Source organism: Rhinopithecus bieti, unplaced genomic scaffold (genome assembly GCF_001698545.2).
Source record: "Rhinopithecus bieti isolate Rb0 unplaced genomic scaffold, ASM169854v2 scaffold_13704, whole genome shotgun sequence".
NCBI classification, from domain to species: domain Eukaryota; kingdom Metazoa; phylum Chordata; class Mammalia; order Primates; family Cercopithecidae; genus Rhinopithecus; species Rhinopithecus bieti.
In genome coordinates, this window is record NW_016808231.1 from 4,219,060 (window position 1) to 4,235,111 (window position 16,052).

At 55.6% G+C, this 16,052-nt stretch overlaps 1 protein-coding gene across 6 annotated transcripts in view; it reads right to left on the bottom strand.

Annotated features, from left to right (window-relative positions):
• MGRN1 (mahogunin ring finger 1) overlaps positions 1-16,052 on the bottom strand; it is a 69,542-nt gene that overhangs the window by 25,774 nt on the left and 27,716 nt on the right. For 5 of the 6 annotated variants that reach the window (XM_017886252.1, XM_017886254.1, XM_017886250.1 and 2 more), the window contains exons 4-7: positions 15,398-15,544; positions 10,385-10,502; positions 2,392-2,458; positions 2,013-2,062 (exon numbers count right to left, since the gene is read on the bottom strand). In XM_017886252.1, coding sequence (XP_017741741.1) covers positions 2,013-2,062; positions 2,392-2,458; positions 10,385-10,502; positions 15,398-15,544 — 382 coding nt within the window. Of the gene's footprint in view, positions 1-2,012; positions 2,066-2,391; positions 2,459-10,384; positions 10,503-15,397; positions 15,545-16,052 lie in introns of all 6 variants that reach the window. The other variant, XM_017886249.1, reaches the window with a different exon arrangement.

The window sequence follows — 16,052 nt, forward strand, 5'->3', positions numbered from 1 at the left end:
AGGCCAGGAGTTTGAGACCAGCCTGGGCAACACAGCGAGACCTCCTCTCCATTAAAAAAATTTTTTTTAATTACCCAGACATGGTGGTGTACTCCTGTAGTCCCAGCTACTCAGGAGGCTGAAGTGGCACGATCTCTTAAGCCCAGGAGGTCAAGGCTCCAGTGAGCTGAGATCATACCACAGCCCTCTAGCCCAGGCAACAGAGTGAGACTCTGTTTAAAAAAGAGATGGCCAGATGCGGTGGCTCATGCCTGTAATCCAAGCACTCTGTTGGGGGGTGAGGTGGGTGGATCACCTGAGGTCAGGAGTTCGAGAACGGCCTGGTCAACATGGTGAAACCCCATCTCTACTAAAAACACAAAAAATTGGCCGGGCACGGCGGCTCAAGCCTGTAATCCCAGCACTTTGGGAGGCCGAGACGGGCGGATCACGAGGTCAAGAGATCGAGACCATCCTGGCTAACATGGTGAAATCCCATCTCTACTAAAAAAAATACAAAACTAGCCGGGCGAGGTGGCGGGCGCCTGTAGTCCCAGCTCCTCGGGAGGCTGAGGCAGGAGAATGGCTTAAACCCGGGAGGCGGAGCTTACAGTGAGCTGAGATCGGGCCACTGCACTCCAGCCTGGGCGGCAGAGCGAGACTCCGTCTCAAAAAAAAAACAAAAAACAAAAAAAAAACACACACACACAAAATTAGCCAGGCATGCTGGTGGACACCTGTAATTTCAGCTACTCGGGAGGCTGAGGCAGGAGAATCTCTTGAACCCAAGAGGTGGAGGGTGCAGTGAGCCGAGATCACGCCACTGCACTCCAAGCCTGGGTAACAAGAGTGAAATTCCGTCATCCATCTCAAACAAATAAAAAAAAAAAAAAAGGCCAGGCACAGTGGCTCACACCTGTAATCCCAGCACTTTGGGAAGCCGAGGCAGGTGGATGACCTGACGTCAGGAGTTCAACACCAGCCTAGTCAACATGGCAAAGCCCCGTCTCTACTAAAGATACAAAAATTAGCCAGGTGTGGTCAGGTGCAGTGGCTCATGTATGTAATCCCAGCACTTTGGGAGGCCGAGGCGGGTGGATCACGAGGTCAGGAGATTGAGACCATCCTGACTATCACAGTTAGCACAATGAAACCCTGTCTCTACTAAAAATACAAAAAATTAGCTGGGTGTGGTGGCGGGTGCCTGTAGTCCCAGCTGCTTGGGAGGCTGAGGCAGGAGAATGGCGTGAACTCCGGAAGCAGAGGTTGCAGTGAGCCGAGGTCGCGCCACTGCACTCCAGACTGGGCAACAGAGCGAGACTCTGTTTCAAAAAAAAAAAAATAAATTAGCCAGGCATGGTAGCATGGGCCTGTAATCGCAGGTACTTGGAGGCTGAGGCAGAAGAATCGCTTGAACCTGAGAAGCAGAGGTTGCAATGAGCACATACTGCACCACTGCACAACTCTAGCCTGGATGACACAGTGAGACTCCGTCTCCAAAAAAAAAAAAAAAAAAAAAAAAAGGGCCAGGCCCAGTGGCTCACGCCTGTAATCCTGACACTTTGGGAGGCCGTGGCAGGTGGATCACTTGAGGTTGGGAGTTTGAGACCAATCTGGCCAACATGGTGAAACCCTGTTTCTACTAAACACACAAAAATTAGCCAGGCATGGGGATGCACACCTATACTCCCAGGTACTCGGGAGGCTGAGGTGGGAGAATTACTTGAACCAGGGAGGCAGACGTTGCAGTGAGCCGAGGTCATTGAACTCCAGCCTGGGTGACAGAGTAAAACCCTGTCTCAGAAAAAAAAAAAAAAAAGAAAAAAGCAAATGCAAAGCCTCCTGATAGTGGCGCTCAGCCTCAGGACCAGAATTCTGGAAAGCAGGAAGCCACAGGCACATCCCCACCTGCCCCGGGCCCTTGACACTCAGCCACCCGACGAAGCCCCAACCCCTGCTCAGCCTTATCTCAAAAGACCACCCGCTGCCCAGCTCCCAGGTCCTTGGGAAGGTGATGGCCAGATGGCACTTACCTTTTCAAAGGCGGCCAAGAGCACGTGGGCGTGGCCAGTCACTTCCACCACTGCTGGGGAGAGAGGGGCAGAGCAGTCAAGAGTCCGGGCCTGCCCCACCCAGGCATCTCACCTCCCCGAGCCTGACAAGCCTGTGGCACCAAGGGCTCAGCCTGCACAGAGTCCACAGAGTCCAGAGTCTGTTCTGGGACCCGCCATCTTGCACTTTCCACTTCCTCACCTGCCCCAGACTCCAAGCTGCCCACACACCCCGCGTTGTGGCGAGTCCAAGGCCCTATGCCTAGCCTGCTTCATCACTGCTGCAAGCACTCCTCCCTCAGGACACGCTGCCTCCTTGCATGGCCTGCACGCCCAGGAGGATGGAAGAGGATGCACTCACCATCTCCTTCATCCACCACAGCCTGGATGACCACTGGAAACACGCCTCGGTCCAGGTCAAAGTTCAGCTGAGGAGAGAGTTGGCAAGAACAGTCAGGACCCACACAGCCAGGCCTGGAAGCCTGGAGTCGGTCAACAGATGAGCTGCAGAGAGCAGGCAGCAGCAGAGCTCAGAGGACACGCCTCAAGATGGCAGGAAAGGCGGATGCCAGGCTTGGCACCTTTTTTATGTGTGTGTTAAAACAGATAAAACATAAAAACTGCCATTTAACCATGTTTCAACAGCGTTAAGTGCATTTAAAATGTCATGCAACTGCCACTATCCATTTCCAGAACTTTTCATCATCCCAAACAGAAACCCCACGCGTAGCCATCAGCACCCACACACTCTCCGTCCCCTCCCCCAGCCCTCGGAAGCCACCACTTGCTTCCTGTCTCCAGGGATTTGCCATTTTCGGACCTGTCATTCACATTGAATTGCACAACAGGTGACCTTCTGCCTAGGTATGTTTTCAAAGTTCACCCACGGTGCAGCACGCATCGGTGCTGCTTTCCTTTTTCTGGCCAAATAACAGGCACTGTGTGGACATCCACACGCTGCGCACGCATTCCTCAGTGACGGACACCGGACTGGGCTTGCGTCCTGGCTACGGTGAGCAGCGCTGCGCAAGTGTCTGCCTGAACTGCGTTTTCGGTTCTCCTGGGTGTGTGCCTTGGAGGGGAAGTGCTGGTCACTGGGCAACTCCCTGTGACTTTCTGAAGGCACCTGGCTTGGCCCCAGCAAACATAAAAGGCAAGCGAGGGAGACCACAAGGCTAGCTTGAGTCCACAGGGAAGCTTCCTCCTGCTTTCATCCCAACCCTGCTGTGCACAGGCTGAAGGCCACCCTCTTCCCCACGGCCCCCAGGGCCCCAGCAGTCGGCCCAGCACAGTACCATCCTCTTGGAGCCCTACTCCCCGGCACTGCTCTGCGGATCTCGCCCTGCCCTCTGCAGGCCAAGTCCTTCTCTGGGCCTCAGGAAGCACTTGGCCCCTGGGCTTCTATCATTCATACCCTGGCAACCAGGAAAGCCACCGGCCACCATCAGGCTCCCTGACTCCCTCCGTGGAGGGCAGGGACCCTGCCTCTCCCGTCACCATGACATCCTCGGTGTCTGGCACAGAACAGCAATGGACACATGCATCTGTTTATTCTGGGAGGAAAAAGAATCATTTATTTCTCAATCAAGATTTACTGAAAGAACGGATACTGGCTGCGCCACTGTGAGCATTCTAAAAGCCAGCGAATCATTTGCTTAACACGAGTGAACTGCAGGAGATGGTAATTATAACACAATAAAGGTGTCAAAAAAAAAAAAAAAACATAACATAACAAGGCCGGGTGCCATGGCTCACGCCTGTAATCCCAGCACTTTGGGAGGCCCAGGCGGCGGATCACCTCAGGTCAGGGGTTTGAGACCAACCTGGCCAATATGGTGAAACCTCATCTCTACTAAATTAGCCAGGCGTGGTGATGCACACCTGTAATTCTAGCTACTCGGGAGGCTGAGGCAGGAGAATCACTCGAACCCAGGAGGCAGAGGTTGCGGTGAGCCGAGATCGTGCCATTGCACTCCAGCCTGGGGGACAGAGTAAGACTCTACCTCAAAAACAAAAACAAAAAATGGATGAGACATCAGAGAGGAAGGGCCTGGCAGGCCCAGCCCAGGCAAGGGCACCTGGGTCGGGGCAGAGCCTCCTGCCTCAGTGACCAAGACTCACGAGGAAGGGACGACGAGCCCCTCCATGTCTGCAGCAACCACCCCCCACAGTCGTCCAGGTGGGACCACTCCTGGCCCAGCACACGGGAACCCTGAGCTTACAGCCAAGCACTCACCCCGAACAGCAATGCTCAGAACCAACAGACACACAGGATGTCTCCTCTCCCACTGTCCCTCCGTGAAGTGGGCAGCAGAAGCAGGGCAGGGGCACACATCCCCACCCCAGCGGCACACCGTGGCTTTCATCTCAGGTCCTCCTATCTCACTGGGCCTCCGCTTCCTTCCTCGTAAAATGGGGTCATTACTGTGCTACCGCATGGGTTTCAAGGATAAAGCACAAATGTAGTCCTCTCAACAGACCCAGCATAGAGACACTGCCTGTGGTGGTTGCTACGGTTGTTGTGAATATTACTATTATGAATTTTTTTTTTTTTTTTTTTTTGAGACAGAGTCTTGCTCTGTTACCCAGGCTGGAGTGCAGTGGCGGCATGCTGGCTCATTGCAACCTCCAACTCCTGGGTTCAAGCAATTTTCCTGCCTCAGCCTCCCGAGTAGCTGGGATTATAGACGCCTGCCACCATGCCCAGCTAAATTTTTCTATTTTTTGTAGAGACGGGGTTTCACCATGTTGGCCAAGCTGGTCTCAAATTCCTGACTGCAAGAGATCCACCTGACTCAGCCTCCCAAAATGCTGGGATTACAGGCATGAGCCACTGCCCCTGGCCAAATATTACTATTATTTAAGGAACAGAGGGAAATGTTTCTTCCTAAGATTTGTCAACACAATGAATTTCCTACCGAAAATACAGATGAGGAGAAGAGTCACGCAGACCACAGACAGCAGTGAGGAGAAGGGGATGGGCAGAAACAGCAGTGTCGAGAAAGTGCCCGACTGCCAACCAGGAAGGCTACGTGGACGTGGACACGGGGCAAACGCTGGCAACACCCAGGCGCTCCCAGGGATGTCCCCACCCAGCAGGGACTCCATACCCACAGGCACCTGGCACACAGCTACCGTAGCTTCCTGCCATCTGGAGCTAAGAGTTCCATTCCAATCAGAATGAATGGCACATGTAACCCATCGACACAAGAAGCCCTGGGCAGGCAGCCATCAGCTGAACAAACCACAAGCCTGGAGACCAAGTCCACACGGGCCTAGGCCCTGCATCTCACGAGGGAGGGTCACAGGCTCCAGCCACAAGTCCCGTGGGATGGACACCAACGCACACGTGGACAGAGGTGGACAGAGACACTGACGCTGGGGGCTGTGCTGTGAAGGGTGAGAAGTGCCGTGGTCTCAGTTAGCAAGGAAGGGTGAAGCCAGGAGCTGGCAGGGCACCGGCCCGGGGCCAGAGTCAGGGCTGCTGGCAATGATTCTAGCTCCTTACCCATTCACTACAAACAGGCCCCCACCTGAGCCTCAGTTTCCCCATTTGGCAAAATGGAACGGAAGTCATGCCGAACGCAAGGCTCCAAGTGCTGTGGCTGGCAGAGCACACAGTCAACACCAGCACCCAGAAGTCCTGTGTGTCCAGGCAACGGGAGCCGACCCAGTCTCCTCTGGGAGGGGGCTGGAGGGTGCAAAAGGAGAAAAGGGTGCGAAAGGTGGCCAAGGAGACCAATCCTGGGCCAGAGCTTTGTGAAAATGTCCACACACATCAGAAAGCTGCAGGCTCTTGGGCCTGACATGGTGGCTCATGCCTATAATCCCAACACCCTGGGAGGCCGAGGTAGGAGGACTGCTGGAGCCCTGGAGTTTGAGATCAGCCTAGGCAACAGAGTCAAACTCTGTCTCTACCAAACAAACAAACAAACAAACAAACAAATAAAAGAGCCAGCAGTGGTGGCACCTGTAGTCCCAGCTACTGGGAAAGCTGAGGTGAGAGGATCTCTTAACCCAGGAGTTTGAGGCTGCAGCGAGCTGTGATTGTGCCATGGCACTCCAGCCTGGGAGACAGAGTGAGCCCGTCTCAGAAAAGTAGCGGGGAGGCTGCAGGGAGGTGGGGCACATGTTCACACCCACCGGGACCCAGCCCGGCCTCCAGCTCCCAGCCAGCTGAGGGATACCACAGACACCTGGGCTTGCCAGAGGGAGGGACGCTCCCTTCCCTGGCCTGGGGAGCCTGTCAGGGGCTGAGGATGCTGGGACCGTAGTCCCCTTGTCAGCCTGCTTCCTGCCCACTCCACTGAGTCTGCAGAGGAGCCACCGTCCCAGGGTTGCCTGGCAACGCTCCCACGCTGCTGCCACAAGGGCTGTCATGAAGCCCGGAAAGGAAGAGTTCATGCACCGGCAGCCGCTCCTTTAGGTGATGGAGTCAGACGGGGGAGGCAGAGCTTTGTGGAGCGCGCCCCCCCCCACGCCCCTGCCCACCCCCCGCTTCCACCCAGGCCTGGAATGCATCCGCACAGCCAGCACCTCAGCACTGGCGGAGGAGCCTCTGAGTGAGCTGTGATTTTTTCTCATCACACTGCAGAAACTCAGTGCTGACAGTGCTTTACTGGTGTGGAATAAAAACCAACGGTCTGTGGAGGCGTGCATGATGGTAGCTGTAGCCTTCTCTCCCGCTAGCTGGCTGGCAGACTGGGGTTTACAGTGGGCACCCCGGGGAAAGCCCTTTGCATGCTGATCACGGACCCCTCATGGCCACCCTGTGAGGGACTGCTTCTAGCCCCAGTCTGCAGAAGGGCAAACCCAGGCTCACAGAGCTGCAGAACTGGCCTAACGCTCTAGAGAGAGAAAGCAGCAGAACCAAAGAGGGGCCCCAGACCCTCCACACATGTCCTCTCTGCTCCTGGGCAAGGCCAGTGCAGCCACCCTGGGCACCCCTGTGCCCTGTCCTTGCAGCTGTGCTCTTAACGACCCTAAAGCACGTCTGGCCCAGCATCTGAGCCCCTCAGGTTCTCTCTGGGAAAGTGTCTCCCTCCTACTCCAGGTCTCTGTGGCCTGGCGGCAGGACAGGAGGCCCCGCCCCAAGTGGGGCCACAAAGAGAAGCACCTCCAAGCACCTGTAGACACAGCCGGATGGCCATGCACTGGCCTGCAGGGCACTCGATGAGAACAGGGCCAGCTGAGGGAGGTGGGAGGCTAAGCCACAGAGATCCCCGCCCTGATGACACAGTCCCTGGAAGAAACCTCAGGCCACCCAGTCTTCTCTGAATCTACACCAATAAGTCTATAGTTTTCTTTTCTTAAACAAACCCGAGAGTTTTTCTGTCACTTCCATCCATAAAAGTCCTGACAAAGACAGCACCTCGAAGGCCCCACAGCAGCAGCTGTCCCTGATGTGTGCCGACTCTCAGCATGGCCATCCACGGACGAGCCAAGGCTACACTGCACACGGGCGTTCATTCAGCTTCCTCAGCAAACCCTCACCAAAGCGCCCCTGGCGGGTCCAGTGCCAAGTCCGGGACAGAGGTAAGCACAACTGGGGGCATCGTGGTTCCAACCCTCTCTGGGCCCCGAACCCTCAGGAAGCTGGCCACAGTGACCACTCCCCTCCCCCGACCACCTCACCTGCAAACCCACGGCTCACAGGGCATGGAGACTGAGGCTCCCCACAGGGGCTGGGGGAGGGACCCCAGGGAACAAGAAACAAACAGGGAGCACAGACACCCCCAAACTCCCACTCCCCAGAGTTCAGCACACACGCCACACAGCACCCACAGCCACACGTGAGAGCAGCATGCAGGGTCCACACCGGTGACGCTGGGAGAGGACAGAGACTCCGCCCACCCAAGGGAGTCTGGTGAGACATTTACTTTACCTTTTTTTTTTTTTTTTTTTTTTAACCTTCCCAAGAAATGGAGTCTCACTATGTTGCTCAGGCTGGAGTACAATGGCTATTCAAAGGTACAATCCCACTACTCCTCAGCATGGGAGTTTTGATCTGTTCGGTTTCCAACCTGGGCCGATTCACCCCTCCTTAGACAACCTGGTGGTCTCCCACTCGCAAGTACTTTTTTTTTTTTTGAGACAGAGTCTCGCTCTGTCGCCCGGGCTGGAGTGCAGTGGTCGGATCTCAGCTCACTGCAAGCTCCGCCTCCCGGGTTTTACGCCATTCTCCTGCCTCAGCCTCCCGAGTAGCTGGGACTACAAGTGCCCACCACCTCGCCCGGCTAGGTTTTTTTTTGTATTTTTATTAGAGACGGGGTTTCACCGTGTTAGCCAGGATGGTCTCGATCTCCTGACCTCGTGATCCGCCCGTCTCGCCCTCCCAGAGTGCTAGGATTACAGGCTTGAGCCACCGCGCCCAGCCGCAGGTACTTTTACTTTTGAGACAGGGTCTCGCTCTGTCACCCAGGCTGAAGTGCAGTGGCATGATCATGGCTCACTGCAACCTCGATCTCCCAAGCTCAAGCGATCTTCCCACCTCAGCCTCCTCAGTAGCTGAGACTACAGGCAAATACCATCACACTAAGCTGATTTTTGTATTTTTCATAGAGACAAGGTTTTACTCAGGCTGGTCTCAGACTCCTGGCCTTAAATGATCCTTCCACCTCAGCCTCCCAAAGTCCTGGAACTACAGGCAAGAGCCACCACACCTGGCTTGTTTTATTTTTAATGCAAGGACAAGGGAGGCTTTTTACAGAGAGTGGCTACAGGTCAGGAAGAGAGAAGCCACAGGACTGGCCCCAGCATAAGTCAGCTCATGGGGCCTCCTAGGACGGCATGTGGTCAATGTCTCCTCCTGGCCTCGGACCTAGGACCCACAAGGTCTATACTGTTTTTTGTTTTTGTTTTGTTTTCTTTTGAGATGGAGACTCGCTCTGTCGCCCAGGCTGGAGTGCAGTGGCTCGATCTCGGCTCACTGCAAGCTCCGCCTCCCGGGTTCACGCCATTCTCCTGCCTCAGCCTCCTGAGTAGCTGGGACTACAGGCGCCTGCCACCTCGCCTGGCTAATTTTTTGTATTTTTAGTAGAGATGGGGTTTCACCATGTTAGCCAGGATGGTCTCAATCTCCTGACCTCATGATCCGCCTGCCTCAGCCTCCCCAAGTGCTGGGATGACAGGCGTGAGCCACCGTGCCTGGCTACATGAGGTCTATACTGTTACACAGGAATCCCTGGACCAGGGTCTTTGCAAGGTGTAGACCACATGGACGCTGGAAAACAAGGCAAAGGGAGAAGGAAGGAGGATACAGCTTTGACCAAAAGCTAGAGAGGAGCCTAGGAGGGAAAACTAGCAAAGCAGCCACTTAAGCCACAACCTACAAAAGGCCTCGTTAAAAGAAGTCTGCAGCTTTGGCTGGTCACAGTGGCTGACGCCTGTAATCGTAGCACTTTGAAGGCCAAGGCAGGCGGATCACGAGGTCAGGAGATCAAGACCATCCGGGCTACCACGGTGAAACCACATCTCTACTAAAAATACAAAAAATTAGCTGGCCATGGCGGCATGTGCCTGTAATCCCAGCTACTCAGGAAGCTGAGGCAGGAGAATCCCTTGAACCCAGGAGGCAGAGGTTGCAGTGAGCCAAGACCGTGCCACTGCACTCCAGCCTGGGCAACAGAGTGAGACTCCGTCTCAAAAAAAAAAAAAAAAAAAAAGAGACGTCTGCACCAAGATTTTAAACAAAAGTAAGCTTAAAAAGTTTGAAGGGGCCGGGCGCGGTGGCTCAAGCCTATAATCCCAGCACTTTGGGAGGCCGAGACGGGCGGATCACGAGGTCAGGAGATCGAGACCATCCTGGCTAGCACGGTGAAACCCCGTCTCTACTAAAATACAAAACTAGCCGGGCGAGGTGGCAGGCGCCTGTAGCCCCAGCTATTCGGGAGGCTGAGGCAGGAGAATGGCGTGAACCCGGGAGGCAGAGCTTGCAGTGAGCTGAGATCTGGCCACTGCACTCCACTCCGGGCGACAGAGCGAGACTCCGCCTCAAAAAAAAAAAAAAAAAAAAAAAGTTTGAAGGAACACCACCTGGTGTGAACACACCCTGCATTGCTGCAGCTGGCAAAGGGAGCCCCATTCTTCACACCTCCCCAAACTCCAGTGTCTGAACCTCCGGGTGTGGCTGCCTGGTTGGCCTCTGGTCCCCCGGCTCCGCCAGCATGTGGCCCAGGCCTTGCTCCAGTCCATTTGCACGTCTGCCTGAGCACATAGACTGGGGTAGCCATTCCCACGCCTTATGAAGCCCGGAGGAACCCAAACACACAGGTCCCACTGTGCTGGCCCCACCCCCAAGAGGAGAGAATTTGAGAGAAGGAGCAAAGGACAAGGAGGAGCCCAGCCAGGATTACCTCGTCATCCTTCCATTCCAAGAAGTCGATCTTGAAGGAGGGCAGGGAGAACTGCTGGCTCACCCCTCTCTTGTAGTGGACGGTCTCGGACTGTAGTGAGGGGCTTTTGGGGCTGTATCTGCGGGGAGCCGAGAGCAGGCAGTGAGACTGCAGCAGGACGAGGGCCCTCCATGCCCGTCCCTCCCACTCTGAAAGCTGGCAGGGCTACAGACATCTGTCTTTTGGGGACCCTCTCTTGTGGGGGACAGCAAACAGCCCACATGACTATGTGCCCTCACCCTTCCAGGGCCTTCCACAGCCTCTCTGCTCACCACGCAGCTCTGCCCACGTCAGGCCCGGCTACGATTCTTCCAGAGCCCACATCTGCCCAATCCCTTTGCTACATTGCTACATCCCCCAGTGTGGCTGTGTTTTTTTTTGTTTGTTTTGTTTTGTTTTTTTTGAGACGGAGTCTCGCTCTGTCACCCAGGCTGGAGTGTAGTAGCCGGATCCTGGCTCACTGCAAGCTCCACCTCCCGGGTTCACGCCATTCTCCTCCCTCAGCCTCCCGAGTAGCTGGGACTACAGGCGCCCACCACCTCACCCGGCTAGTTTTTTTTTTTTTTTCGTAGAGACGGGGTTTCACCATGTTAGCCAGGATGGTCTCGATCTCCTGACCTCGTGATCCGCCCGTCTTGGCCTCCCAAACTGCTGGGATTACAGGCTTGAGCCACCGCGCCCGGCCTGTGCTTTTCCTTTCGATGGGGTGCTAGGCTGGTTTACTTTTTTTTTTTTTTTTTTTTTTTTGGAGGTAAGAGTCTTGCTCTGTCGCCCAGACTGGAGTGCAGCGTCATGATCTCAGCTCACTGCAACCTCTGCCCACCGAGTTCAAGTGCTCCTCCTGCCTCAGCCTCCAGAGTAGCTGGGATTACAGGTGTGCACCATCATGCCAGGCTAATTTTTTATTTTTAGTACAGACAGGGTTTCGACATGTTGGCCAGGCTGGTCCAAACTCCTGACCTCAAGTGATCCACCTGCCTCAGCCTCCCAAAGTGCTGGGATAACAGGCGTGAATCACTGCGCCTAGCTTGAGTGTTTACTTTTAAAATGAACACAGTACTTAAGTACACACAGTGCAAAATGCTCCTTCCCCAACCCTCACGCCTGCTCCCAGCAGCCTGTTCTCCGCCCCAGCAGAGACCCACATATCACTCTCGGGGGGCGAGGCACAACGGTGGCCACATGCACCGAGGGTCTCTCTTCCTCAGCATTCAGACACGGTAGGCGTCAACACTGCTCTTTCATCTGTCTGCACACATCGGGGCTGTGTCCTGTGAACCACCACACTGGTCCCGCTGTGGTTTTATCACTCGGTCAGGGCCCCTGAGATGGTCACCAATATCTCACTCTTCCCAACACTCTTCTGCATTTCTTAGCCACAGGCCAGGCGCGAGTGCATCCCTAAGACAGGTGCCTCAAGCAGTTTCATGTTTGATAAAACTCCATGCAGGAACCCAATTCACAACCCACAGCCCCTCCCTCCACCACACCGCCCTGCTTGCCTGCGGCCAGGGCTGGCTCTCCTGGACAAAGGCACACCGAGCCCAGAGGTGGGGTGGGGCGTGGGGGGGCCACCACTGTACACACAAAGGCAGAAGAGGCCTGCCCTGGCCATCAGAGCCCAGCGTGGGAGGAGGCACTATAGGGGAGGCCCAGGCTCAGCCTCAGTAAAACGCACAGTTAAGACACCACCCTCAGGCGGACCCCAGTTTTCTCCTGTGAGCTGTGGAGCCCTGCACACATCCCTCTGTCTGAGCCTCAGTTTCCCTGTCATGAGGCAGGGAGGGTGGCTTGCCCTGCAGCTAAAACGGATGGAGCACTGGCAGGCTGGATGAGGTCTGGGTGCCTGGGCACGGCCTCCAGGTCCTGGAGCTGCTCCTGCTCTGTGATCCCTGCTGGGAGGGGAAGCAGGCCTCGTACCAGGTCCTGAGAGGAGGGGACTGTTTTCTCTGTGATCCCCGCTGGGAGGGGAAGCTGGCCTTGTGCCAGGTCCTGAGACAGGGGGAGTGTGGCATTTCTCTCGTCACTAGCCCCCGGGGGTCTAGGACAGGGTGACACCAGCCAGGGCTGGCAGGGCATTTCTCTGCTCTCTCTAGCCTTTCTGGTGGCAGCGGAACCCTCTCTTCAAGCGCACCCAAGATGGTTACCCAACCCCTGAGCGCTGCGGGGCAGGGGGCAGACCACTCACTCACACTGGCCTGTGACCTCAGCGCACACCCTCTTTGTGGCAGCCCCCGGACACCTCCCCAGAACCCAGTTCCTCCACCATGTTGGCCAGACCTGAGGAGGGCACCAGGCCCCAGAACCCCAGCTCCTCCACCATGTCGGCCAGGCCCGAGGAGGGCATCAGGCCCCAGAACCCCAGCTCCTCCACCATGTCGGCCAGGCCCGAGGAGGGCACCAGGCCCCATGGGTGTCACACACTCAATCCCAAGCAGTGGGATGCAAGAAGGGGACAGAGGGGCCTGCCCTGGTCACTCCAAATGCTCCTATACCCAGTAATTCCATGCCTGTCATAGCACACAGGCATGCATTTCTGGTGTCACTAAAGAAATATAATCTGTGCCGGGCGCGGTGGCTCACGCCTGTAATCCCAGCACTTTGGGAGGCCGAGGTGGGAGGATCATGAGGTCAGGAGATCGAGACCATCCTGGCTAACACGGTGAAACCCCATTTCTACTAAAAACACAAAAAACCAGCTGGGCGTGGTGGTGGACGCCTGTAATCCCAGCTACTTGGGAGGCTGAGGCAGGAGAATGGTGTGAACCGGGAGGCGGAGGTTGCAGTGAGTTGAGATCGCACCACTGCACTCCAGCCTGGGTGACAGAGCGAGACTCCATCTCAAAAAATAAATATATATATAATCAAGTGCCAGGGCAAGGTAGAGCCTCAAAGAACAAAGTCTACAAAAGGGACCTGTTCCTCCCCCAAGTGCTGGTCCACAGGAAGAGCCCCGGCTGCCGGAGAGCCCAGGGCCAGAGCCCAAGGGCGGCCTCACCTGGTGGCAGGTTCCCTCAGAAGCCCCACGAGTCGTCTCCACCAGCCCCTAAGCTCGAGCACTCAGGCTCCTTTCAGGAGCACTTGTCACATGAGGGGCTGTGCACAGGACACATGGTCCCCTCCTCACACCACCCACCCACATTTCCAGCTGAGGACACAGAGGCACAAGCAGTCACGTGCTCCAAGCCACTCAGTGGGGACAGCATTCAAAGGCTAGGCTCTCAACCACACCCTATCGCCAGATGCAAAGCTGACCACTGAGCAGTGTGCTCCAATGCAGGAAGTTGGGGAGTACACTCCTGCCTGTCCCTAAAGCCACTTGGGGCAGATGTGCCTTTGTAGCCTAGAGGCAGTCCTGCCAGCTCCTGCTGAAGTTGTACATTTCAAACTTGCAGGGCCAGAAGGACCCTTATTTCCAATAAAACCTCTGAAAGTGCAAATATGTAATTGTGACACAATAAAAAATAAATATTTGGTCCCGGCCCCAGTTCCTGACACAGAGTCCTCTAAAACCCCTGTCATTTCCTGAGCGACAGGGGTGCTACGAGCCTCTTTTGTTCTGTTATTTGGTCCTTGATCTTTGCTCCCGACACAGAACTCCAAACCCTTGGAATTTCCTAGGTGGCAGGAGTGTCTTACGTGTCAATGAGGTGACTCTTGGCTCCTGTATGGGGCTGGCCACCAGAAAGACCAAGCCATGATTAGAAACTTGGAAATGTCATCTAACAGCTCCTGAGGAAAAACAAACAAAAACCTGGGCCAGGCGGGCTGGGCTGGTGGCTCACGGCTGTAATCCCAGCACTTTGGGAGGCCAAGGCAGGTGGATCACCTAAGGTCGGGAGTTCGAGACCAGCCTGGCCAACATGGAGAAACCCCGTCTCTACTAAAAATACAAAACTAGCAGGGCATGGTGGCACATGCCTGTAATCCCAGCTACTCGGGAGGCTGAGGCAGGAGAAGCACTTGAACCTGGGAGGCGGAGACTGTAGTGAGCGAGATCGCGCCATTTCACTCCAGCCTGGGCAACAAGAGTGAAACTCCATCTCAAAAACAAACAAAACCACTTTGGGAGGCCGAGATGGACGGATCATGAGGTCAAGACATAGAGACCATCCTGGCCAACATGGCATTCTCTACTAAAAACACAAAAATTAGCCAAGTGTGCTGGTGCATGCCTGTAGTCCCAGCTACTCAGGAGGCTGAGGCAGGAGATTCGCTTAAACCTGGGAGGCGGAGGTTGCAGTGAGCCGAGATTGCGCCACTGCACTCCAGCCTGACCAACAGAGTGAGGCTCCGTCTCAAAAAAAAAAAAAAAAAAAAAAAAAAAAACCTGGAACTGAATTTCAGCCAAGCCCCATCCTCCAGGGAGGGGACAGGGGCTGAAGACAGAGTTAATCATCAATCCTGCCTACGTGATGAAGCCTCCGGAAAAGGCCCTGAAATATGGGGTTTTCGGGAAAGCTTCTGGGTTAGTGAATACGAAGGTGGCACACACCACCCCTTTCCCCACACCTCGCCCTGTGAACCTCTTCATTTGGATCCTTTATAATCAACCAACAAACATCAGCCAAGTGTTTCCCTGAATTCTATGAGCCACATCAGCAACTGATCAAGCCTGAGGAGTGGGTTGTGGGAGCCTGATTTACGGCTGGTTGGTGAGAAGTTCAGGTGGCAGTGGGGGCTTATGACTGGCGTCTGAAGTGGGGCAGTCTTGTGGGACTGGGCCCTCAATGTGCTGCACAAACTCCAGGCAGCATCAGAACTGAAACGAGTCACAGGACTCCAGCTGGTTCCCGCAGAGAAGAGGGGAATCCCTGGGGTGAGAGAAGCCCCTCACATGGTGGTAAAGTCCTGGGAGTATGGTAAGAGAGCATGGTTTGGTTTTCTCCCTCTGGTTACTAAGGCAGAGAGAAGCCTCCCCAAGGAGTCCGGGGACCCCCAGCCCAGCTGGTGCCCGTTGCCTGCGGGACTCACACTGCCCTGCCGTTCAGGAACTCCTCCGACGCCTGGCAGTAGATGGTGATGGCCACGCGGGCATCAGCATCGAAAGTGAACTCCAAGCTGTAAAGCACCCGGGGCTTGTCGCCGTCCTCGGTGGGGCTGTCAGCGTCGTCTTTGTACCTACCCCAGGCGGTGGAGAGAGAGGCAGCGGATCAGAGGCCACATCCGCGAAGGCTGCCTCCTGCCCTGCCAGGCTGAGGGGCCGTGGGGGCGGCTTTGTGGACACAGCCCACTTCTCCAGTAGACATGGGGGCCGTTTCCTATTTGGACATGAAAGCCCAATGGTCCAGGGCTTGCCTCTCCTTCTTCCCGCCCACAGAAGACGGGGTACATGCTTTTGGTTCAGAGACACCCCCAGATGCCTCAAGTCTAGTCGGTTTAAGCAATTTCTGAACCTACTAAAATCTGGTGCTGGGTCATTCCTGGCAGTGGGGGGGCCGTCCTGTGCATGGCGGGAAGTCAGCACCCCTAGCACCCACCTGAGATGCCAGGGCACCCCACCTGGCTGCCTCCAGACACTGCCCAGGGTCCCTGTGAGGCACAGCTGAGAAGCCCTGGCTAAATGGCGCTCGTTCCACATGCCCTTTCCCTCACTCAGCCCAGGGCAGCCTCTGACTCCACACGGGAG